General features: G+C 50.6%; 1 protein-coding gene across 1 annotated transcript in view; it reads left to right on the top strand.

Annotated features, from left to right (window-relative positions):
- The window catches only part of PLS1 (plastin 1), a 214,874-nt gene that overhangs the window by 156,363 nt on the left and 34,768 nt on the right, over window positions 1–23,743 (top strand). The window contains exon 13 of the mRNA XM_088446260.1: window positions 962–1,095. Within this exon, the coding sequence (XP_088302386.1) occupies window positions 962–1,095 (134 nt within the window). The remainder of the gene's footprint in view (window positions 1–961; window positions 1,096–23,743) is intronic.

The raw sequence follows: 23,743 nt of genomic DNA, 5'->3' as shown, positions 1-23,743 counted from the left end.
TACAGGGCATTACTGTGTGTGGCATAATGTGTTATACAGGGCATTACTGCATGTGGCATAATGTGTTATAAAGGGCATTACTGTGTGTGGCATAATGTGATATAAAGGGCACTACTGCATGTGGCATAATGTGTTATAAAGGGCATTACTGTGTAAGACATACTGTGTAAGGTGCATTACTGCACATGGCAATTATTCGTCATTAGGGGAGAGTTTGGGGGAAGCCCAGCACCTTCGTAAGTGCTGGGCACGCCCTACAGTATGATGAATTGGGGGTGTTCCGCAAAGATATACCCCCTTTCCGGAAGCGCTCGCGCTTTCAGCACGCGCAGAGGTACGCCATCTAAAAAAGAAGTAATTTTTTGGGGGGGCGGGGAGGGGGTTGCACAACTGGGAACTTTCGCCCTGAGCTCCACAATGTCTAGAACCGGCCCTGCGTAAATTGCATCTTCAGATCTTCCCTCCTGCTGGTAAGATCTGGCAATCTCATTAACGATGCACTGGAAATAGTTAAAGACGCACGATAGGTTGTTAGTAGATCGTTTGTCAAAATGAACACTTTATGCCCGATATCGTCAGTCAGCTGCCGTGGAGTTGAAGGGAAATCGTTAACGATAGCGTATCGTTTGCAAGTCGTTCAGTGTGTGGGCACCTTAAGATTTCCATTTGGAAGTGCACACTGGAGATATCTCTGTAGCATATATCCAGCATCAAAGGGTTTACAATGAGTGAAGCTAATGTGTCACTGTATGTGTGCAATGTAAAAAGTACTGTGAGGAACTGGAAAGTTGTTCATGACAAAAGAGGTTGCAAATTAAATTCAGCAAATACATGCTGCAACTTTGGTATGGCTACATATTCACTCAGCTGTTTCTTGTTTGTAATTCAATGTACAATCACAGCTGTATGCAATTTTCTTAATGTCTGGCATGCTAAGGCTACTTTTATATGTCCCCTTTAGATCGAGAACTGTAATTATGCCGTAGAGTTGGGAAAGAACAAGGCAAGGTTCTCTTTAGTGGGTATATGTGGTCACGACTTGCATGAAGGGAACCGGACCCTCACTCTGGCCCTAGTCTGGCAGCTAATGAGGAGGTAAGTTTCTGACCTATATCTTTGCATGAAAAACACTCCCCATACTTGTGCACTCTCTACCTTCCGTGTATGGCATTCTATAAATACAGCAGGCATAATTGCTAACCTTATTATGCCTGCTATATTTATATAATGCTAAATGTAATGTCTCTTTAATGTCCCTATTGTCTCTCAAACCTATGTGCCCCAGTGAAAGTCTAAGGTCATTTGCACAAATTGAAGGTTGCAGCTACTTTAAACCTTTATTTTGCTGCTCTGCACCCAGTGTGCTCCTCCTAAATTGCTTTCACTATAGAGAAGTGTAAGTAGAATATCTGACCTCACAGAACTGTAAGATATGTTTAGAAGAAAAAGTTAATTATCCCAGCCAGGAAGTTGACATTTATCTCTTGACAAGATTCTGTGTTAGTGGAAAATCATCTTTAGATGCTGAAGGACAATGGGAAGGACACTATGTATCGAAAAAATACAATGCATTTTCTTGCTGATATTTGGAATCAGTCATACCGCAGCGGTATTAGACCTAGCTACAATACATGGTATTGTATATATACCTCCATGTCATTTTGTTAATATAACATTCTTCCAGATGCATAGCAGTGTCCTCTCTTCCCTCATCTGTACCTGCATTCCAGCATTCCATGTAAACCATTCTTATACAGCTCTGGGGAAAATGTGGGCTCTGTATAAATAAAGGACGATCGCTAATCATTATAACAATAATCAAGATATTTTTATGTCCAATTACATAACATACACAAGTGAAGCAGCAGTGATAGCTGCAGACTATACAGAGGTTACCGTGCCGTATTCTGCTTTTTGACACAGACGTTTTGCATGTTTCTCCGGTGGAATTTGGCCTTAAGTGTTGGATGTGGAATTTCCCAGTAATTTTTGTTCCACAGATTCCTCCCTTATTATACTATTATACTATGGTGTGACAGACTAAAGATGTGGGGAAAGGAGGAATACAGGAGGGCTCAGAGTATGTAGAATAAGGGAAGGGAGGCCAAAGAACTATCCAAATAGGAATCGGTTTATGGTCAAAGGAGAGGGCTCTGAATATGAATAGATGATTACACTGCGGCCATTGGGTATCAAATTTTCAGAAATGATTTGGAAGCGTTTTCGATGATGTTAGTCATAAATTCCATTGGGTAAGTATGCCACAGTTTGATTTGATAGCACAGATGATGGGGGGAAGAGATTGTTTCCAAGAGGCTGCAGTTAGACAAGTGGCAGCAGAAATAATGTATTAAATCAATTTGTTTTAATGACGAGTAGCAGTAGGGACATTCAAAGAAAGGAGGAAGTATTTGGGAGAAATTCTGGTATTAATATTTAGAACTGGGGCTTTTGGCGACGTTATCCTGAAGTTGAAAGGACAAATGTAATAGGGTCTCAGTTTTGGTGAATTGCGAGTGTTGTGCTAAACTTGCAATTTTTCACAACTCTCCAATGTAATAGGGTGTCAGTTCAATAGAACTCGCATTTTTTAAGTGTTACTAAAAATCTCCATTCTCAAACTCGCATCCAGATGTTTTCACATTGAAAACAATCAACTCGCCCAATGTAATAGGGTGTCTGTTTTAGACTCGCAAAAAAAAAGATAACCAAAGGTCCCCAAATAATAGAACTGCTTCAGGCTAGCGAGTATATCCTGAGCAGGTCAGATTTACACAGAAACATGCACATATCCATGAGATACGTTAATGTTTCTGTGTGTACTTATGTAAAAGGTTTTAAATTATAAAAAAAAACATGTGCACCCCCTCCCCAAAAGCATAACCAGCCCCAGGCTTTATAAAGCCTGTCCTGGTTCTAAAAATACAGGGGTCAAAATGCCTAGGGGGGCCCTGTATATTAAGAACCAGCACAGGGCTTTGTTGAGATGGACCTGGTTCTGGAAAATCACGGGACAAAATGAGTAGGGGTCCCCTGAAAGTTCCAAAACCAGCACCGAACTATTTCTAGCGGGGGGATAATGCCACAGCCAGGGAAAAGTTTCCCCGGCCAAAGCATTATCCCTGACTGCTAGTCAGCCCAGGCTGGGGATCCCTGGGGAATTGGGGATCCCCCCAATAAAGGGGTCCCCCTCTCCAGGGCACCCCGGGCCTAGACTGATAGCCCAGGGCTATGCCCGGCACCCTAGGGCGGTGGGTGTCGGGTTGATAGTGTTAGTGTTTAGTGTAAATTAAAGGGTTAAATATTCTCTTTAGTCTTGGAACTAAACCAGCAAGTCTCCCACGCATGCTGGTATTTGGAGAACCACAAATACCAGTATGCGAGGCATTACGGGCCTGCTGGCACTTGTAGTTCCACAACTAGAGAAATACGTAGAAAAAAAAAAACACACACCATGAAAGTAAAAGTTTAAAAAAAAATACCTGCACATTCACACTCACACTCACACATACTCACCTAGTATCCGAAGTAATCCATAGGGGTACCTGGAAAAAAAATCCATACTCACGTCTAAAATAACGAAACAAAGGTACCCGATACAATGCCGGACTGAGCAAAGGTATGTGTTTCCACATACCTTTACTCCGCGCAAATGACCGGGGCACACGTGTGCCCCGTCATTGAAGGAGCCACCAGCCAATCAGCGGGCATCTCCATCAGAGCATCTCGCTAATTGGCTGTGTGCGGTCAGCGTGTCTCCTCATAGACTTCAATGGGGAGAATTATCCATTGAAGTCTATGGTGGGGACCACTACATTGTATCAATGATGTAACCACAAGGTTACTTGAGGTGAACCCTGTGGTTACATCAATGATACAATGTAGTGGTCAGGCGTAATGCTTTGGCCGAGGAAACTCTGGCTATGGCATTCCCCCCCCGCTAGTAAGAGTCTAGTCGCATTAAAAGGTCTCAGTTTAACTAGGGAACAACTCACCTAAACTCGTAAATGGAGTAGCCTCGAGCTGAAAAGTTTGCAGGCTATTGAATTTGTGAGTAACAACACAAACTCTCAATGCGAGAAGGTGCGAGTATGTGCTGTTACTAAAACAGGCACCCTATTACATTTGGCCTATGGGTTTTTTATGTTTTTAAAATGTTCATCTAGCTTTTATAAACATACTATAGATACTTACTGATGTTGTTATCATCGCCAACACATATTTTACAGCAGTCTTTAGTACCTATAATAGATATCTTGAGATATATCTGGCGTCTCACTAAGGCTGGGTTCACACTGGAGCGATGACGTTCCAATTTTGCAGATTTTGACAAATGGAACGACAAATCTTGCATTTTGTGCAGTGCGTATGAATGATATGTGCGCTTCCGCAGTTGCATGCGATGTCAGCAGGTTTGTTCCATTGTTCATTACATTGTTCTGATGTGTACCCAGGATCCAATATGTTGCCCTGTTTGGCCGACATATCGGCTGGGTACACATCGCTCAGTCTGTACCTAGCTTAAGATGCATCTCCTGGAGTTCTGTCACACTTCTGTACATCCCTACTGTAATGGACTTCCATACGCCATACTTCAGGGCCGTACGGAGGGTGGTGCGGCCGGTGTGCCCGCACAGAGTACACATGCCCTGTGGGCGGAACCGGCCGTCTTGACCTGCGATCATGCTAACTACCTCTAATGCACGTTATGGTATCTGTGTGTCTGGCTCTTTATCTGCTGGGCACACCACTACTAATACACATTACAGCGGGCCAAACAGAGCTGCAGCTGCCTGCCCCTGTGCACCGCCCCCATCCTGTTTCAAGTGTCACTGATACTGTCTCCGGGAGGGACTGGGAGAGATGTCATGACGCCTCTTGGGAGAGACGTCGTGACGTCTTTCCCAGTCCAGTCCTACAATCCGCCGTGCCAAGGAGTCGTGGTGGTGCCTGCTCCTGTCATATAATGTGCCCCCCCCCACCGCCACCATAACCCGCCGCGGGAACTGGACAGCATCTGTGACCGATGACCGTCTTTAATAAGACAGCCGCTGGCCATGTGTAAAAGGCTGAGCAAGACTGGGGTGAGGGCGTGGCTGCCTGATGACTCCTCAGATATCTCAGCTAGTGGTCCGAGGTGTCATCATCAAGCAGCCCTGCCCCCAACTCAGTGCTCAGCCTCACTATGTACCTACTGCCCAGCAGCAGCCACTAGCAGCAGGCCAGCAGCCGCGGTTGATGAGAACTTCTATTAAAAGTGAGTAACTAACTTGTTGTATGGAAGTAAGTTAAGTTCAATAAGGGGAGACCTGTGTGGGATATATATAGGAGAAGAGGAGGGAGCCCTGTGTGGGATGTGTATAGGGGAAGAGGAGGGAGCCCTGTGTGGGATGTGTATAGGGGAAGAGGAGGGAGACCTGTGTAGGATGTGTATAGGGGGAGAGGAGGGAGCTCTGTGTAGGATGTGTATAGGGGGAGAGGAGGGAGCCCTGTGTATGATGTGTATAGGGGGAGAGGAGGGAGCCCTGTGTAGGATGTGTATAGGGGGAGAGGAGGGAGCCCTGTGTAGGATGTGTATAGGAGAAGAGGAGGGAGCCCTGTGTGGGATGTGTATAGGGGGAGAGGAGGGAGACCTGTGTAGGATGTGTATAGGGGAAGAGGAGGGAGCCCTGTGTGGGATGTGTATAGGTGAAAAGGAGGGAGCTCTGTGTGGTATGTGTATAGGGGAAGAGTAGGGAGCTCTGTGTGGTATGTGTATAGGGGAAGAGGAGAGAGCCCTGTGTGGGATGTGTATAGGAGAAGAGGAGAGAGCCCTGTGTAGGATGTGTATAGGGGGAGAGGAGGAAGCCCTGTGTGGGATGTGTATAGGGGAAAAGTAGGGAGCTCTGGGCCTGATTCAGAGCCGGACGCTATTTGCGCTCGCTCGTTCAGAAAAAGGGGCCGGATATTTTAATAGAGCGCTCACTCTTTGCGGTCTGTTGACGCCTCTATGTCTGAGCCAGCGAACTATGTGCTCGCTATTTTGTAAAAACGTCCTCTGGCCGTTCGCATCATACGTCATCTCCGCTATTTATTAGATTAATCGAGTACATCGAAAGGCGTATGAACTGCTCGCACAAGGTGCTTGTGGTTGGATTTTCCTACAGCAATCATGTGAACAGTTCAGGCTAAGAGACAACTAAGTGACGTGGCCGATGACACTGCTTTGTTAAATATGCACACCCTTAAAACGCCCGTTTTGACTGTTTGGCACGCCTGCGTTCGGATCTCCACTCCCCGTTTTCAAGCACCTTCCCCTGTTACCACCCACAAACGCCTCATCCTGTCACTCAAATTATCAGGCACTCGCTATTTTGCGAGCGCTCGATTTCCGTCCGCACTGACTGGTTGGCGCATGCGCATTACGACCCATACGCATGCGCAGATGTGCGAACATCGCTCAGAGCGAACGAGCGGCCACTTACGAGCGACTCTGAATCAGGCCCTCTGTGTGGTATGTGTATAGGGGAATAGGAGAGAGCCCTGTGTGGGATGTGTATAGGGGAAGAGGAGAGAGCCCTGTGTGGAATGTATATAGGGGAAGAGGAGGGAGACCTGTGTAGGATGTGTATAGGGGGAGAGGAGGGAGCCCAGTGTAGGATGTGTATAGGGGGAGAGGAGGAAGCCCTGTGTAGGATGTGTATAGGGGGAGAGGAGGAAGCCCTGTGTAGGATGTGTATAGAGGAAGAGGAGAGAGCCCTGTGTAGGATGTGTATAGAGGAAGAGGAGAGAGCCCTGTGTGGGATGTGTATAGGGGGAGAGGAGGGAGCCCTGTGTAGGATGTGTATAGGGGGAGAGGAGGAAGCCCTGTGTAGGATGTGTATAGGGGGAGAGGAGGAAGCCCTGTGTAGGATGTGTATAGAGGAAGAGGAGAGAGCCCTGTGTGGGATGTGTATATGGGAAGAGGAGGGAGACCTGTGTAGGATGTGTATAGGGGGAGAGGAGAGAGCCCTGTGTGGGATGTGTATAGGAGAAGAGGAGAGAGCCCTGTGTGGGATGTGTATAGGGGAAGAGTAGGGAGCTCTGGGCCTGATTCAGAGCCGGATGCTATTTGCGCTCGCTCGTTCAGAAAAAGGGGCCGGATATTTTAATAGAGCGCTCGCTCTTTGCGGTCTGTTGACGCCTCTATGTCTGAGCCAGCGAACTATGTGCTCGCTATTTTGTAAAAACGTCCCCTGGCCGTTCGCATCATACGTCATCTCCGATATTTATTAGATTAATCGAGTACATCGAAAGGCGTATGAACTGCTCGCAGTGCTTGTGGTTGGATTTTCCTACCGCAATCATGTGAACAGTTCAGGCTAAGAGACAACTAAGTGACGTGGCCGATGACGCTGCTTTGATAATTATGCACACCCTTAAAACGCCCGTTTTGACCGTTTGGCACGCCTGCGTTCGGATCTCCACTCCCCGTTTTCAAGCACCTTCCCCTGTTACCACCCACAAACGCCTCATCCTGTCACTCAAATTAGCAGGCACTCGCTATTTTGCGAGCGCTCGATTTCCGACCGCACTGACTGGTTGGCGCATGCGCATTACGACCCATACGCATGCGCAGATGTGCGAACATCGCTCAGAGCGAACGAGCGGCCGCTTACGAGCGGCTCTGAATCAGGCCCTCTGTGTGGTATGTGTATAGGGGAAGAGGAGAGAGCCCTGTGTGGGATGTGTATAGGGGAAGAGGAGAGAGCCCTGTGTGGGATGTATATAGGGGAAGAGGAGGGAGACCTGTGTAGGATGTGTATAGGGGGAGAGGAGGGAGCCCTGTGTAGGATGTGTATAGGGGGAGAGAAGGAAGCCCTGTGTAGGATGTGTATAGAGGAAGAGGAGAGAGCCCTGTGTGGGATGTGTATAGGGGAAGAGGAGGGAGACCTGTGTAGGATGTGTATAGGGGGAGAGGAAGAAGCCCTGTGTAGGATGTGTATAGAGGAAGAGGAGAGAGCCCTGTGTAGGATATGTATAGGGGAAGAGGAGGGAGCTCTGTGTGGTATGTGTATAGGGGAAGAGTAGGGAGCTCTGTGTAGTATGTGTATAGGGGAAGAGGAGAGAGCCCTGTGTGGGATGTGTATAGGAGAAGAGGAGAGAGCCCTGTGTGGGATGTGTATAGGAGAAGAGGAGAGAGCCCTGTGTGGGATGTGTATAGGAGAAGAGGAGAGAGCCCTGTGTGGGATGTGTATAGGGGAAGAGGAGAGAGCCCTGTGTGGGATGTGTATAGGAGAAGAGGAGAGAGCCCTGTGTAGGATGTGTATAGGGGGAGAGGAGGAAGCCCTGTGTGGGATGTGTATAGGGGAAGAGTAGGGAGCTCTGGGCCTGATTCAGAGCCGGATGCTATTTGCGCTCGCTCGTTCAGATAAAGGGGCCGGATATTTTAATAGAGCGCTCGCTCTTTGCGGTCTGTTGACGCCTCTATGTCTGAGCCAGCGAACTATGTGCTCGCTATTTTGTAAAAACGTCCCCTGGCCGTTCGCATCATACGTCATCTCCGCTATTTATTAGATTAATCGAGTACATCGAAAGGCGTATGAACTGCTCGCAGTGCTTTTGGTTGGATTTTCCTACCGCAATCATGTGAACAGTTCAGGCTAAGAGACAACTAAGTGACGTGGCCGATGACGCTGCTTTGATAATTATGCACACCCTTAAAACGCCCGTTTTGACCGTTTGGCACGCCTGCGTTCGGATCTCCACTCCCCGTTTTCAAGCACCTTCCCCTGTTACCACCCTCAAACGCCTCATCCTGTCACTCAAATTAGCAGGCACTCGCTATTTTGCGAGCGCTCGATTTCCGACCGCACTGACTGGTTGGCACATGCGCATTACGACCCATACGCATGCGCAGATGTGCGAACATCGCTCAGAGCGAACGAGCGGCCGCTTACGAGCGGCTCTGAATCAGGCCCTCTGTGTGGTATGTGTATAGGGGAAGAGGAGAGAGCCCTGTGTGGGATGTGTATAGGGGAAGAGGAGAGAGCCCTGTGTGGGATGTATATAGGGGAAGAGGAGGGAGACCTGTGTAGGATGTGTATAGGGGGAGAGGAGGGAGCCCTGTGTAGGATGTGTATAGGGGGAGAGGAGGAAGCCCTGTGTAGGATGTGTATAGGGGAAGAGGAGAGAGCCCTGTGTGGGATGTGTATAGGAGAAGAGGAGAGAGCCCTGTGTGGGATGTGTATAGGGGAGGAGTAGGGAGCTCTGGGCCTGATTCAGAGCCGGATGCTATTTGCGCTCGCTCGTTCAGAAAAAGGGGCCAGATATTTTAATAGAGCGCTCGCTCTTTGCGGTCTGTTGACGCCTCTATGTCTGAGCCAGCGAACTATGTGCTCGCTATTTTGTAAAAACGTCCCCTGGCCGTTCGCATCATACGTCATCTCCGCTATTTATTAGATTAATCGAGTACATGGAAAGGCGTATGAACTGCTCGCAGTGCTTGTGGTTGGATTTTCCTACCGCAATCATGTGAACAGTTCAGGCTAAGAGACAACTAAGTGACGTGGCCGATGACGCTGCTTTGATAATTATGCACACCCTTAAAACACCCGTTTTGACCGTTTGGCACGCCTGCGTTCGGATCTCCACTCCCCGTTTTCAAGCACTTTCCCCTGTTACCACCCACAAACGCCTCATCCTGTCACTCAAATTAGCAGGCACTCGCTATTTTGCGAGCGCTCGATTTCCGACCGCACTGACTGGTTGGCGCATGCGCATTATGACCCATACGCATGCGCAGATGTGCGAACATCGCTCAGAGCGAACGAGCGGCCGCTTACGAGCGGCTCTGAATCAGGCCCTCTGTGTGGTATGTGTATAGGGGAAGAGGAGAGAGCCCTGTGTGGGATGTGTATAGGGGAAGAGGAGAGAGCCCTGTGTGGGATGTATATAGGGGAAGAGGAGGGAGACCTGTGTAGGATGTGTATAGGGGGAGAGGAGGGAGCCCTGTGTAGGATGTGTATAGAGAAAGAGGAGAGAGCCCTGTGTGGGATGTGTATAGAGGAAGAGGAGAGAGCCCTGTGTGGGATGTGTATAGGGGAAGAGGAGGGAGACCTGTGTAGGATGTGTATAGGGGGAGAGGAGGAAGCCCTGTGTAGGATGTGTATAGAGGAAGAGGAGAGAGCCCTGTGTAGGATGTGTATAGGGGAAGAGGAGGGAGCTCTGTGTGGTATGTGTATAGGGGAAGAGTAGGGAGCTCTGTGTGGTATGTGTATAGGGGAAGAGGAGAGAGCCCTGTGTGGGATGTGTATAGGAGAAGAGGAGAGAGCCCTGTGTGGGATGTGTATAGGAGAAGAGGAGAGAGCCCTGTGTGTGATGTGTATAGGGGAAGAGTAGGGAGCTCTGGGCCTGATTCAGAGACAGATGCTATTTGCGCTCGCTCGTTCAGAAAAAGGGGCCGGATATTTTAATAGAGCGCTCGCTCTTTGCGGTCTGTTGACGCCTCTATGTCTGAGCCAGCGAACTATGTGCTCGCTATTTTGTAAAAACGTCCCCTGGCCATTCGTATCATACGTCATCTCCGCTATTTATTAGATTAATCGAGTACATCGAAAGGCGTATGAACTGCTCGCAGTGCTTGTGGTTGGATTTTCCTACCGCAATCATGTGAACAGTTCAGGCTAAGAGACAACTAAGTGACGTGGCCGATGACACTGCTTTGTTAAATATGCACACCCTTAAAACGCCCGTTTTGACTGTTTGGCACGCCTGCGTTCGGATCTCCACTCCCCGTGTTCAAGCACCTTCCCCTGTTACCACCCACAAACGCCTCATCCTGTCACTCAAATTAGCAGGCACTCGCTATTTTGCGAGCGCTCGATTTCCGACCGCACTGACTGGTTGGCGCATGCGCATTACGACCCATATGCATGCGCAGATGTGCGAACATCGCTCAGAGCGAACGAGCGGCTGCTTACGAGCGGCTCTGAATCAGGCCCTCTGTGTGGTATGTGTATAGGGGAATAGGAGAGAGCCCTGTGTGGGATGTGTATAGGGGAAGAGGAGAGAGCCCTGTGTGGAATGTATATAGGGGAAGAGGAGGGAGACCTGTGTAGGATGTGTATAGGGGGAGAGGAGGGAGCCCAGTGTAGGATGTGTATAGGGGGAGAGGAGGAAGCCCTGTGTAGGATGTGTATAGGGGGAGAGGAGGAAGCCCTGTGTAGGATGTGTATAGAGGAAGAGGAGAGAGCCCTGTGTAGGATGTGTATAGAGGAAGAGGAGAGAGCCCTGTGTGGGATGTGTATAGGGGGAGAGGAGGGAGACCTGTGTAGGATGTGTATACGGGGAGAGGAGGAAGCCCTGTGTAGAATGTGTATAGAGGAAGAGGAGAGAGCCCTGTGTAGGATGTGTATAGGGGAAGAGGAGGGAGCTCTGTGTGGTATGTGTATAGGGGAAGAGTAGGGAGCTCTGTGTGGTATGTGTATAGGGGAAGAGGAGAGAGCACTGTGTGGGATGTGTATAGGAGAAGAGGAGAGAGCCCTGTGTGGGATGTGTATAGGAGAAGAGGAGAGAGCCCTGTGTGGGATGTGTATAGGGGAAGAGGAGAGAGCCCTGTGTGGGATGTGTATAGGAGAAGAGGAGAGAGCCCTGTGTAGGATGTGTATAGGGGGAGAGGAGGAAGCCCTGTGTGGGATGTGTATAGGGGAAGAGTAGGGAGCTCTGGGCCTGATTCAGAGCCGGATGCTATTTGCGCTCGCTCGTTCAGAAAAAGGGGCCGGATATTTTAATAGAGCGCTTGCTCTTTGCGGTCTGTTGACGCCTCTATGTCTGAGCCAGCGAACTATGTGCTCGCTATTTTGTAAAAACGTTCCCTGGCCGTTCGCATCATACGTCATCTCCGCTATTTATTAGATTAATCGAGTACATCGAAAGGCGTATGAACTGCTCGCAGTGCTTGTGGTTGGATATTCCTACCGCAATCATGTGAACAGTTCAGGCTAAGAGACAACTAAGTGACGTGGCCGATGACGCTGCTTTGATAATTATGCACACCCTTAAAACGCCCGTTTTGACCGTTTGGCACGCCTGCGTTCGGATCTTAACTCACCGTTTTCAAGCACTTTCCCCTGTTACCACCCACAAACGCCTCATCCTGTCACTCAAATTAGCAGGCACTCGCTATTTTGCGAGCGCTCGATTTTCGACCGCACTGACTGCTTGGCACATGCGCATTACGACCCATACGCATGCGCAGATGTGCGAACATCGCTCAGAGCGAACGAGCGGCCGCTTACGAGCGGCTCTGAATCAGGCCCTCTGTGTGGTATGTGTATAGGGGAAGAGGAGAGAGCCCTGTGTGGGATGTGTATAGGGGAAGAGGAGAGAGCCCTGTGTGGGATGTATATAGGGGAAGAGGAGGGAGCCCTGTGTAGGATGTGTATAGGGGGAGAGGAGGAAGCCCTGTGTAGGATGTGTATAGAGGAAGAGGAGAGAGCCCTGTGTAGGATGTGTATAGGGGAAGAGGAGGGAGCTCTGTGTGGTATGTGTATAGGGGAAGAGTAGGGAGCTCTGTGTGGTATGTGTATAGAGGAAGAGGAGAGAGCCCTGTGTAGGATGTGTATAGGAGAAGAGGAGGAAGCCCTGTGTAGGATGTGTATAGAGGAAGAGGAGAGAGCCCTGTGTAGGATGTGTATAGGAGAAGAGGAGGAAGCCCTGTGTAGGATGTGTATAGAGGAAGAGGAGAGAGCCCTGTGTAGGATGTGTATAGGGGAAGAGGAGGGAGCTCTGTGTGGTATGTGTATAGGGGAAGAGTAGGGAGCTCTGTGTGGTATGTGTATAGAGGAAGAGAAGAGAGCCCTGTGTAGGATGTGTATAGGAGAAGAGGAGGAAGCCCTGTGTAGGATGTGTATAGAGGAAGAGGAGAGAGCCCTGTGTAGGATGTGTATAGGGGAAGAGGAGGGAGCTCTGTGTGGTATGTGTATAGGGGAAGAGTAGGGAGCTCTGTGTGGTATGTGTATAGGGGAAGAGGAGAGAGCCCTGTGTGGGATGTGTATAGGAGAATAGGAGAGAGCCCTGTGTGGGATGTGTATAGGAGAAGAGGAGAGAGCCCTGTGTGGGATGTGTATAGGGGAAGAGTAGGGAGCTCTGGGCCTGATTCAGAGCCGGATGCTATTTGCGCTCGCTCGTTCAGAAAAAGGGGCCGGATATTTTAATAGAGCGCTCGCTCTTTGCGGTCTGTTGACGCCTCTATGTCTGAGCCAGCGACCTATGTGCTCGCTATTTTGTAAAAACGTCCCCTGGCCGTTCGCATCATACGTCATCTCCGCTATTTATTAGATTAATCGAGTACATCAAAAGGCGTATGAACTGCTCGCAGTGCTTGTGGTTGGATATTCCTACCGCAATCATGTGAACAGTTCAGGCTAAGAGACAACTAAGTGACGTGGCCGATGACGCTGCTTTGATAATTATGCACACCCTTAAAACGCCCGTTTTGACCGTTTGGCACGCCTGCGTTCGGATCTCCACTCCCCGTTTTCAAGCACCTTCCCCTGTTACCACCCACAAACGCCTCATCCTGTCACTCAAATTAGCAGGCACTCGCTATTTTGCGAGCGCTCGATTTCCGACCGCACTGACTGGTTGGCGCATGCGCATTACGACCCTTACGCATGCGCAGATGTGCGAACATCGCTCAGAGCGAACGAGCGGCCGCTTACGAGCGGCTCTGAATCAGGCCCTCTGTGTGGTATGTGTATAGGGGAAGAGGAGAGAGCCCTGTGTGGGATGTGTATAGGGGAAGAGGAGAGAGCCCTGTGTGGGATGTATATAGGGGAAGAGGAGGGAGACCTGTGTAGGATGTGTATAGGGGGAGAGGAGGGAGCCCTGTGTAGGATGTGTATAGGGGGAGAGGAGGAAGCCCTGTGCAGGATGTGTATAGGGGAAGAGGAGAGAGCCCTGTGTATGATGTGTATAGAGGAAGAGGAGAGAGCCCTGTGTGGGATGTGTATAGGGGGAGAGGAGGGAGACCTGTGTAGGATGTGTATAGGGGGAGAGGAGGGAGCCCTGTGTAGGATGTGTATAAGGGGAGAGGAGGATGCCCTGTGTAGGATGTGTATAGGGGAGAGGAGGAAGCCTTGTGTAGGATGTGTATAGAGGAAGAGGAGAGAGCCCTGTGTGGGATGTGTATAGGGGAAGAGGAGGGAGACCTGTGTAGGATGTGTATAGGGGGAGAGGAGAGAGCCCTGTGTAGGATGTGTATAGGGGAAGAGGAGGGAGCCCTGTATAGGATGTGTATAGCGGGAGAGGAGGGAGCCCTGTGTAGGATGTGTATACGGGGAGAGGAGGGAGCCCTGTGTGGGATATGTATAGGGGAAGAGGAGAGAGCCCTGTGTGGGATGTGTATAGGGGAAGAGGAGGGAGCCCTGTGTAGAATGTGTATAGAGGAAGAGGAGAGAGCCCTGTGTAGGATGTTTATAGGGGAAGAGGAGGGAGCCCTGTGTGGGATGTGTATAGGGGAAGAGGAGAGAGCCTTGTGTAGTATGTGTATAGAGGAAGAGGAGAGAGCCCTGTGTAGGATGTGTATAGAGGCAGAGGAGAGAGCCCTGTGTAGGATGTGTATAGGGGAAGAGGAGAGAGCCCTGTGTGGGATGTGTATAGGGGAAGAGGAGGGAGCCCTGTGTAGGATGTTTATAGAGGAAGAGGAGAGAGCCCTGTGTAGGATGTGTATAGAGGCAGAGGAGAGAGCCCTGTGTAGGATGTGTATAGGGGAAGAGGAGAGAGCCCTGTGTGGGATGTGTATAGGGGAAGAGGAGGGAGCCCTGTGTAGGATGTGTATAGAGGAAGAGGAGAGAGCCCTGTGTAGGATGTGTATAGGGGGAGAGGAGGAAGCCCTGTGTAGGATGTGTATAGGGGAAGAGGAGGGAGCCCTGTGTAGGATGTGTATAGGGGGAGAGGAGGAAGCCCTGTGTAGGATGTGTATAGGGGGGAAGGAGGGAGCCCTGTGTAGGATGTGTATAGGGGGAGAGGAGGGAGCCCTGTGTAGGATGTGTATAGGGGGAGAGGAGGAAGCCCTGTGTAGGATGTGTATAGGGGGAGAGGAGGAAGCCCTGTGTGGGATGTGTATAGGGGAAGAGTAGGGAGCGCTGGGCCTGATTCAGAGCCGGATGCTATTTGCGCTCACTCGTTCAGAAAAAGGGGCCGGATATTTTAATAGAGCGCTCGCTCTTTGCGGTCTGTTGACGGCTCTATGTCTGAGCCAGCGAACTATGTGCTCGCTATTTTGTAAAAACGTCCCCTGGCCGTTCGCATCATACGTATTCTCCGATATTTATTAGATTAATCGAGTACATCGAAAGGCGTATGAACTGCTCGCAGTGCTTGTGGTTGGATTTTCCTACCGCAATCATGTGAACAGTTCAGGCCAAGAGACAACTAAGTGACGTGGCCGATGACGCTGCTTTGATAATTATGCACACCCTTAAAACGCCCGTTTTGGCCATTTGGCACGCCTGCGTTCGGATCTCCACTCCCCGTTTTCAAGCACCTTCCCCTGTTACCACCCACAAACGCCTCATCCTGTCACTCAAATTAGCAGGCACTCGCTATTTTGCGAGCGCTCGATTTCCGACCGCACTGACTGGTTGGCACATGCGCATTACGACCCATACGCATGCGCAGATGTGCGAACATCGCTCAGAGCGAACGAGCGGCCGCTTACAAGCGGCTCTGAATCAGGCCCTCTGTGTGGTATGTGTATAGGGGAAGAGGAGAGAGCCCTGTGTGGGATGTGTATAGGGGAAGAGGAGAGAGCCCTGTGTGGGATGTATATAGGGGAAGAGGAGGGAGACCTGTGTAGGATGTGTATAGGGGGAGAGAAGGAAGCCCTGTGTAGGATGTGAATAGAGGAAGAGGAGAGAGCCCTGTGTGGGATGTGTATAGGGGAAGAGGAGGGAGACCTGTGTAGGATGTGTATAGGGGGAGAGGAGGAAGCCCTGTGTAGGATGTGTATAGAGGAAGAGGAGAGAGCCTTGTGTAGGATGTGTATAGGGGAAGAGGAGGGAGCTCTGTGTGGTATGTGTATAGGGGAAGAGTAGGGAGCTCTGTGTGGTATGTGTATAGGGGAAGAGGAGAGAGCACTGTGTGGGATGTGTATAGGAGAAGAGGAGAGAGCCCTGTGTGGGATGTGTATAGGAGAAGAGGAGAGAGCCCTGTGTGGGATGTCTATAGGGGAAGAGGAGAGAGCCCTGTGTGGGATGTGTATAGGAGAAGAGGAGAGAGCCCTGTGTAGGATGTGTATAGGAGGAGAGGAGGAAGCCCTGTGTGGGATGTGTATAGGGGAAGAGTAGGGAGCTCTGGGCCTGATTCAGAGCCGGATGCTATTTGCGCTCGCTCGTTCAGAAAAAGGGGCCGGATATTTTAATAGAGCGCTCGCTCTTTGCGGTCTGTTGACGCCTCTATGTCTGAGCCAGCGAACTATGTGCTCGCTATTTTGTAAAAACGTCCCCTGGCCGTTCGCATCATACGTCATCTCCGCTATTTATTAGATTAATCGAGTACATCGAAAGGCGTATGAACTGCTCGCAGTGCTTGTGGTTGGATATTCCTACCGCAATCATGTGAACAGTTCAGGCTAAGAGACAACTAAGTGACGTGGCCGATGACGCTGCTTTGATAATTATGCACACCCTTAAAACGCCCGTTTTGACCGTTTGGCACGCCTGCGTTCGGATCTCCACTCCCCGTTTTCAAGCACCTTCCCCTGTTACCACCCACAAACGCCTCATCCTGTCACTCAAATTAGGAGGCACTCGCTATTTTGCGAGCGCTCGATTTTCGACCACACTGACTGCTTGGCACATGCGCATTACGACCCATACGCATGCGCAGATGTGCGAACATCGCTCAGAGCGAACGAGCGGCCGCTTACGAGCGGCTCTGAATCAGGCCCTCTGTGTGGTATGTGTATAGGGGAAGAGGAGAGAGCCCTGTGTGGGATGTGTATAGGGGAAGAGGAGAGAGCCCTGTGTGGGATGTATATAGGGGAAGAGGAGGGAGCCCTGTGTAGGATGTGTATAGGGGGAGAGGAGGAAGCCCTGTGTAGGATGTGTATAGAGGAAGAGGAGAGAGCCCTGTGTAGGATGTGTATAGGGGAAGAGGAGGGAGCTCTGTGTGGTATGTGTATAGAGGAAGAGTAGGGAGCTCTGTGTGGTATGTGTATAGAGGAAGAGGAGAGAGCCCTGTGTAGGATGTGTATAGGAGAAGAGGAGGAAGCCCTGTGTAGGATGTGTATAGAGGAAGAGGAGAGAGCCCTGTGTAGGATGTGTATAGGAGAAGAGGAGGAAGCCCTGTGTAGGATGTGTATAGAGGAAGAGGAGAGAGCCCTGTGTAGGATGTGTATAGGGGAAGAGGAGGGAGCTCTGTGTGGTATGTGTATAGTGGAAGAGTAGGGAGCTCTGTGTGGTATGTGTATAGAGGAAGAGAAGAGAGCCCTGTGTAGGATGTGTATAGGAGAAGAGGAGGAAGCCCTGTGTAGGATGTGTATAGAGGAAGAGGAGAGAGCCCTGTGTAGGATGTGTATAGGGGAAGAGGAGGGAGCTCTGTGTGGTATGTGTATAGGGGAAGAGTAGGGAGCTCTGTGTGGTATGTGTATAGGGGAAGAGGAGAGAGCCCTGTGTGGGATGTGTATAGGAGAAGAGGAGAGAGCCCTGTGTGGCATGTGTATAGGAGAAGAGGAGAGAGCCCTGTGTGGGATGTGTATAGGGGAAGAGTAGGGAGCTCTGGGCCTGATTCAGAGCCGGATGCTATTTGCGCTCGCTCGTTCAGAAAAAGGGGCCGGATATTTTAATAGAGCGCTCGCTCTTTGCGGTCTGTTGACGCCTCTATGTCTGAGCCAGCGACCTATGTGCTCGCTATTTTGTAAAAACGTCCCCTGGCCGTTCGCATCATACGTCATCTCCGCTATTTATTAGATTAATCGAGTACATCGAAAGGCGTATGAACTGCTCGCAGTGCTTGTGGTTGGATATTCCTACCGCAATCATGTGAACAGTTCAGGCTAAGAGACAACTAAGTGACGTGGCCGATGACGCTGCTTTGATAATTATGCACACCCTTAAAACGCCCGTTTTGACCGTTTGGCACGCCTGCGTTCGGATCTCCACTCCCCGTTTTCAAGCACCTTCCCCTGTTACCACCCACAAACGCCTCATCCTGTCACTCAAATTAGCAGGCACTCGCTATTTTGCGAGCGCTCGATTTTCGACCGCACTGACTGGTTGGCGCATGCGCATTACGACCCTTACGCATGCGCAGATGTGCGAACATCGCTCAGAGCGAACGAGCGGCCGCTTACGAGCGGCTCTGAATCAGGCCCTCTGTGTGGTATGTGTATAGGGGAAGAGGAGAGAGCCCTGTGTGGGATGTGTATAGGGGAAGAGGAGAGAGCCCTGAGTGGGATGTATATAGGGGAAGAGGAGGGAGACCTGTGTAGGATGTGTATAGGGGGAGAGGAGGGAGCCCTGTGTAGGATGTGTATAGGGGGAGAGGAGGAAGCCCTGTGCAGGATGTGTATAGGGGGAGAGGAGGAAGCCCTGTGTGGGATGTGTATAGGGGAAGAGTAGGGAGCTCTGGGCCTGATTCAGAGCCGGATGCTATTTGCGCTCGCTCGTTCAGAAAAAGGGGCCGGATATTTTAATAGAGCGCTCGCTCTTTGCGGTCTGTTGACGCCTCTATGTCTGAGCCAGCGAACTATGTGCTCGCTATTTTGTAAAAACGTCCCCTGGCCGTTCGCATCATACGTCATCTCCGCTATTTATTAGATTAATCGAGTACATCGAAAGGCGTATGAACTGCTCGCAGTGCTTGTGGTTGGATATTCCTACCGCAATCATGTGAACAGTTCAGGCTAAGAGACAACTAAGTGACGTGGCCGATGACGCTGCTTTGATAATTATGCACACCCTTAAAACACCCGTTTTGACCGTTTGGCACGCCTGCGTTCGGATCTCCACTCCCCGTTTTCAAGCACCTTCCCCTGTTACCACCCACAAACGCCTCATCCTGTCACTCAAATTAGCAGGCACTCGCTATTTTGCGAGCGCTCGATTTTCGACCGCACTGACTGCTTGGCACATGCGCATTACGACCCATACGCATGCGCAGATGTGCGAACATCGCTAAAGAGCGAACGAGCGGCCGCTTACGAGCGGCTCTGAATCAGGCCCTCTGTGTGGTATGTGTATAGGGGAAGAGGAGAGAGCCCTGTGTGGGATGTGTATAGGGGAAGAGGAGAGAGCCCTGTGTGGGATGTATATAGGGGAAGAGGAGGGAGCCCTGTGTAGGATGTGTATAGGGGGAGAGGAGGAAGCCCTGTGTAGGATGTGTATAGAGGAAGAGGAGAGAGCCCTGTGTAGGATGTGTATAGGGGAAGAGGAGGGAGCTCTGTGTGGTATGTGTATAGGGGAAGAGTAGGGAGCTCTGTGTGGTATGTGTATAGAGGAAGAGGAGAGAGCCCTGTGTAGGATGTGTATAGGAGAAGAGGAGGAAGCCCTGTGTAGGATGTGTATAGAGGAAGAGGAGAGAGCCCTGTGTAGGATGTGTATAGGAGAAGAGGAGGAAGCCCTGTGTAGGATGTGTATAGAGGAAGAGGAGAGAGCCCTGTGTAGGATGTGTATAGGGGAAGAGGAGGGAGCTCTGTGTGGTATGTGTATAGGGGAAGAGTAGGGAGCTCTGTGTGGTATGTGTATAGAGGAAGAGGAGAGAGCCCTGTGTAGGATGTGTATAGGAGAAGAGGAAGAAGCCCTGTGTAGGATGTGTATAGAGGAAGAGGAGAGAGCCCTGTGTAGGATGTGTATAGGAGAAGAGGAGGAAGCCCTGTGTAGGATGTGTATAGAGGAAGAGGAGAGAGCCCTGTGTAGGATGTGTATAGGAGAAGAGGAGGAAGCCCTGTATAGGATGTGTATAGAGGAAGAGGAGAGAGCCCTGTGTAGGATGTGTATAGGGGAAGAGGAGGGAGCTCTGTGTGGTATGTGTATAGGGGAAGAGTAGGGAGCTCTGTGTGGTATGTGTATAGAGGAAGAGGAGAGAGCCCTGTGTAGGATGTGTATAGGAGAAGAGGAGGAAGCCCTGTGTAGGATGTGTATAGAGGAAGAGGAGAGAGCCCTGTGTAGGATGTGTATAGGAGAAGAGGAGGAAGCCCTGTGTAGGATGTGTATAGAGGAAGAGGAGAGAGCCCTGTGTAGGATGTGTATAGGGGAAGAGGAGGGAGCTCTGTGTGGTATGTGTATAGGGGAAGAGTAGGGAGCTCTGTGTGGTATGTGTATAGAGGAAGAGAAGAGAGCCCTGTGTAGGATGTGTATAGCAGAAGAGGAGGAAGCCCTGTGTAGGATGTGTATAGAGGAAGAGGAGAGAGCCCTGTGTAGGATGTGTATAGGGGAAGAGGAGGGAGCTCTGTGTGGTATGTGTATAGGGGAAGAGTAGGGAGCTCTGTGTGGTATGTGTATAGGGGAAGAGGAGAAAGCCCTGTGTGGGATGTGTATAGGAGAAGAGGAGAGAGCCCTGTGTGGTATGTGTATAGGGGAAGAGGAGAGAGCCCTGTGTGGGATGTGTATAGGAGAAGAGGAGAGAGCCCTGTGTGGGATGTGTATAGGAGAAGAGGAGAGAGCCCTGTGTGGGATGTGTATAGGGGAAGAGTAGGGAGCTCTGGGCCTGATTCAGAGCCGGATGCTATTTGCGCTCGCTCGTTCAGAAAAAGGGGCCGGATATTTTAATAGAGCGCTCGCTCTTTGCGGTCTGTTGACGCCTCTATGTCTGAGCCAGCGACCTATGTGCTCGCTATTTTGTAAAAACGTCCCCTGGCCGTTCGCATCATACGTCATCTCCGCTATTTATTAGATTAATCGAGTACATCGAAAGGCGTATGAACTGCTCGCAGTGCTTGTGGTTGGATATTCCTACCGCAATCATGTGAACAGTTCAGGCTAAGAGACAACTAAGTGACGTGGCCGATGACGCTGCTTTGATAATTATGCACACCCTTAAAACGCCCGTTTTGACCGTTTGGCACGCCTGCGTTCGGATCTCCAGTCCCCGTTTTCAAGCACCTTCCCCTGTTACCACCCACAAACGTCTCATCCTGTCACTCAAATTAGCAGGCACTCGCTATTTTGCGAGAGCTCGATTTCCGACCGCACTGACTGGTTGGCGCATGCGCATTACGACCCTTACGCATGCGCAGATGTGCGAACATCGCTCAGAGCGAACGAGCGGCCGCTTACGAGCGGCTCTGAATCAGGCCCTCTGTGTCGTATGTGTATAGAGGAAGAGGAGAGAGCCCTGTGTGGGATGTGTATAGGGGAAGAGGAGAGAGTCCTGTGTGGGATGTATATAGGGGAAGAGGAGGGAGACCTGTGTAGGATGTGTATAGGGGGAGAGGAGGGAGCCCTGTGTAGGATGTGTATAGGGGGAGAGGAGGAAGCCCTGTGCAGGATGTGTATAGGGGAAGAGGAGAGAGCCCTGTGTAGGATGTGTATAGAGGAAGAGGAGAGAGCCCTGTGTGGTATGTGTATAGGGGGAGAGGAGGGAGACCTGTGTAGGATGTGTATAGGGGGAGAGGAGGGAGCCCTGTGTAGGATGTGTATAGGGGGAGAGGAGGATGCCCTGTGTAGGATGTGTATAGGGGGAGAGGAGGAAGCCTTGTGTAGGATGTGTATAGAGGAAGAGGAGAGAGCCCTGTGTGGGATGTGTATAGGGGAAGAGGAGGGAGACCTGTGTAGGATGTGTATAGGGGGAGAGGAGAGAGACCTGTGTAGGATGTGTATAGGGGAAGAGGAGGGAGCCCTGTATAGGATGTGTATAGGGGGAGAGGAGGGAGCCCTGTGTAGGATGTGTATACGGGGAGAGGAGGGAGCCCTGTGTGGGATATGTATAGGGGAAGAGGAGAGAGCCCTGTGTGGGATGTGTATAGGGGAAGAGGAGGGAGCACTGTGTAGAATGTGTATAGAGGAAGAGGAGAGAGCCCTGTGTAGGATGTGTATAGGGGAAGAGGAGGGAGCCCTGTGTGGGATGTGTATAGGGGAAGAGGAGAGAGCCTTGTGTAGTATGTGTATAGAGGAAGAGGAGAGAGCCCTGTGTAGGATGTGTATAGAGGCAGAGGAGAGAGCCCTGTGTAGGATGTGTATAGGGGAAGAGGAGAGAGCCCTGTGTGGGATGTGTATAGGGGAAGAGGAGAGAGCCCTGTGTGGGATGTATATGGGGGAAGAGGAGGGAGACCTGTGTAGGATGTGTATAGGGGGAGAGGAGGGAGCCCTGTGTAGGATGTGTATAGGGGGAGAGGAGGAAGCCCTGTGCAGGATGTGTATAGGGGGAGAGAAGGAAGCCCTGTGTAGGATGTGTATAGAGGAAGAGGAGAGAGCCCTGTGTGGGATGTGTATAGGGGAAGAGGAGGGAGACCTGTGTAGGATGTGTATAGGGGGAGAGGAGGAAGCCCTGTGTAGGATGTGTATAGAGGAAGAGGAGAGAGCCCTGTGTAGGATGTGTATAGGGGAAGAGGAGGGAGCTCTGTGTGGTATGTGTATAGGGGAAGAGTAGGGAGCTCTGTGTGGTATGTGTATAGGGGAAGAGGAGAGAGCCCTGTGTGGGATGTGTATAGGAGAAGAGGAGAGAGCCCTGTGTGGGATGTGTATAGGAGAAGAGGAGAGAGCCCTATGTGGGATGTGTATAGGGGAAGAGTAGGGAGCTCTGGGCCTGATTCAGAGCCGGATGCTATTTGCGCTCGCTCGTTCAGAAAAAGGGGCCGGATATTTTAATAGAGCGCTCGCTCTTTGCGGTCTGTTGACGCCTCTATGTCTGAGCCAGCGAACTATGTGCTCGCTATTTTGTAAAAACGTCCCCTGGCCGTTCGCATCATACGTCATCTCCGCTATTTATTAGATTAATCGAGTACATCGAAAGGCGTATGAACTGCTCGCAGTGCTTGTGGTTGGATTTTCCTACCGCAATCATGTGAACAGTTCAGGTTAAGAGACAACTAAGTGACGTGGCCGATGACGCTGCTTTGATAATTATGCACACCCTTAAAACGCCCGTTTTGACCGTTTGGCACGCCTGCGTTCGGATCTCCACTCCCCGTTTTCAAGCACCTTCCCCTGTTACCACCCACAAACGCCTCATCCTGTCACTCAAATTAGCAGGCACTCGCTATTTTGCGAGCGCTCGATTTCCGACCGCACTGACTGGTTGGCACATGCGCATTACGACCCATACGCATGCGCAGATGTGCGAACATCGCTCAGAGCGAACGAGCGGCCGCTTACGAGCGGCTCTGAATCAGGCCCTCTGTGTGGTATGTGTATAGGGGAAGAGGAGAGAGCCCTGTGTGGGATGTGTATAGGGGAAGAGGAGAGAGCCCTGTGTGGGATGTATATAGGGGAAGAGGAGGGAGACCTGTGTAGGATGTGTATAGGGGGAGAGGAGGGAGCCCTGTGTAGGATGTGTATAGGGGGAGAGGAGGGAGCCCTGTGTAGGATGTGTATAGGGGGAGAGGAGGAAGCCCTGTGCAGGATGTGTATAGGGGAAGAGGAGAGAGCCCTGTGTAGGATGTGTATAGAGGAAGAGGAGAGAGCCCTGTGTGGGATGTGTATAGGGGGAGAGGAGGGAGACCTGTGTAGGATGTGTATAGGGGGAGAGGAGGGAGCCCTGTGTAGGATGTGTATAGGGGGAGAGGAGGATGCCCTGTGTAGGATGTGTATAGGGGGAGAGGAGGAAGCCCTGTGTAGGATGT

This window comes from Taudactylus pleione, unplaced genomic scaffold, assembly GCF_031769625.1.
Source record: "Taudactylus pleione unplaced genomic scaffold, aTauple2 ptg000395l, whole genome shotgun sequence".
NCBI lineage: Eukaryota > Metazoa > Chordata > Amphibia > Anura > Myobatrachidae > Taudactylus > Taudactylus pleione.
Note: the sequence above shows the minus strand (reverse complement) of the source record. Positions and strands in the feature narration are given on the sequence as shown.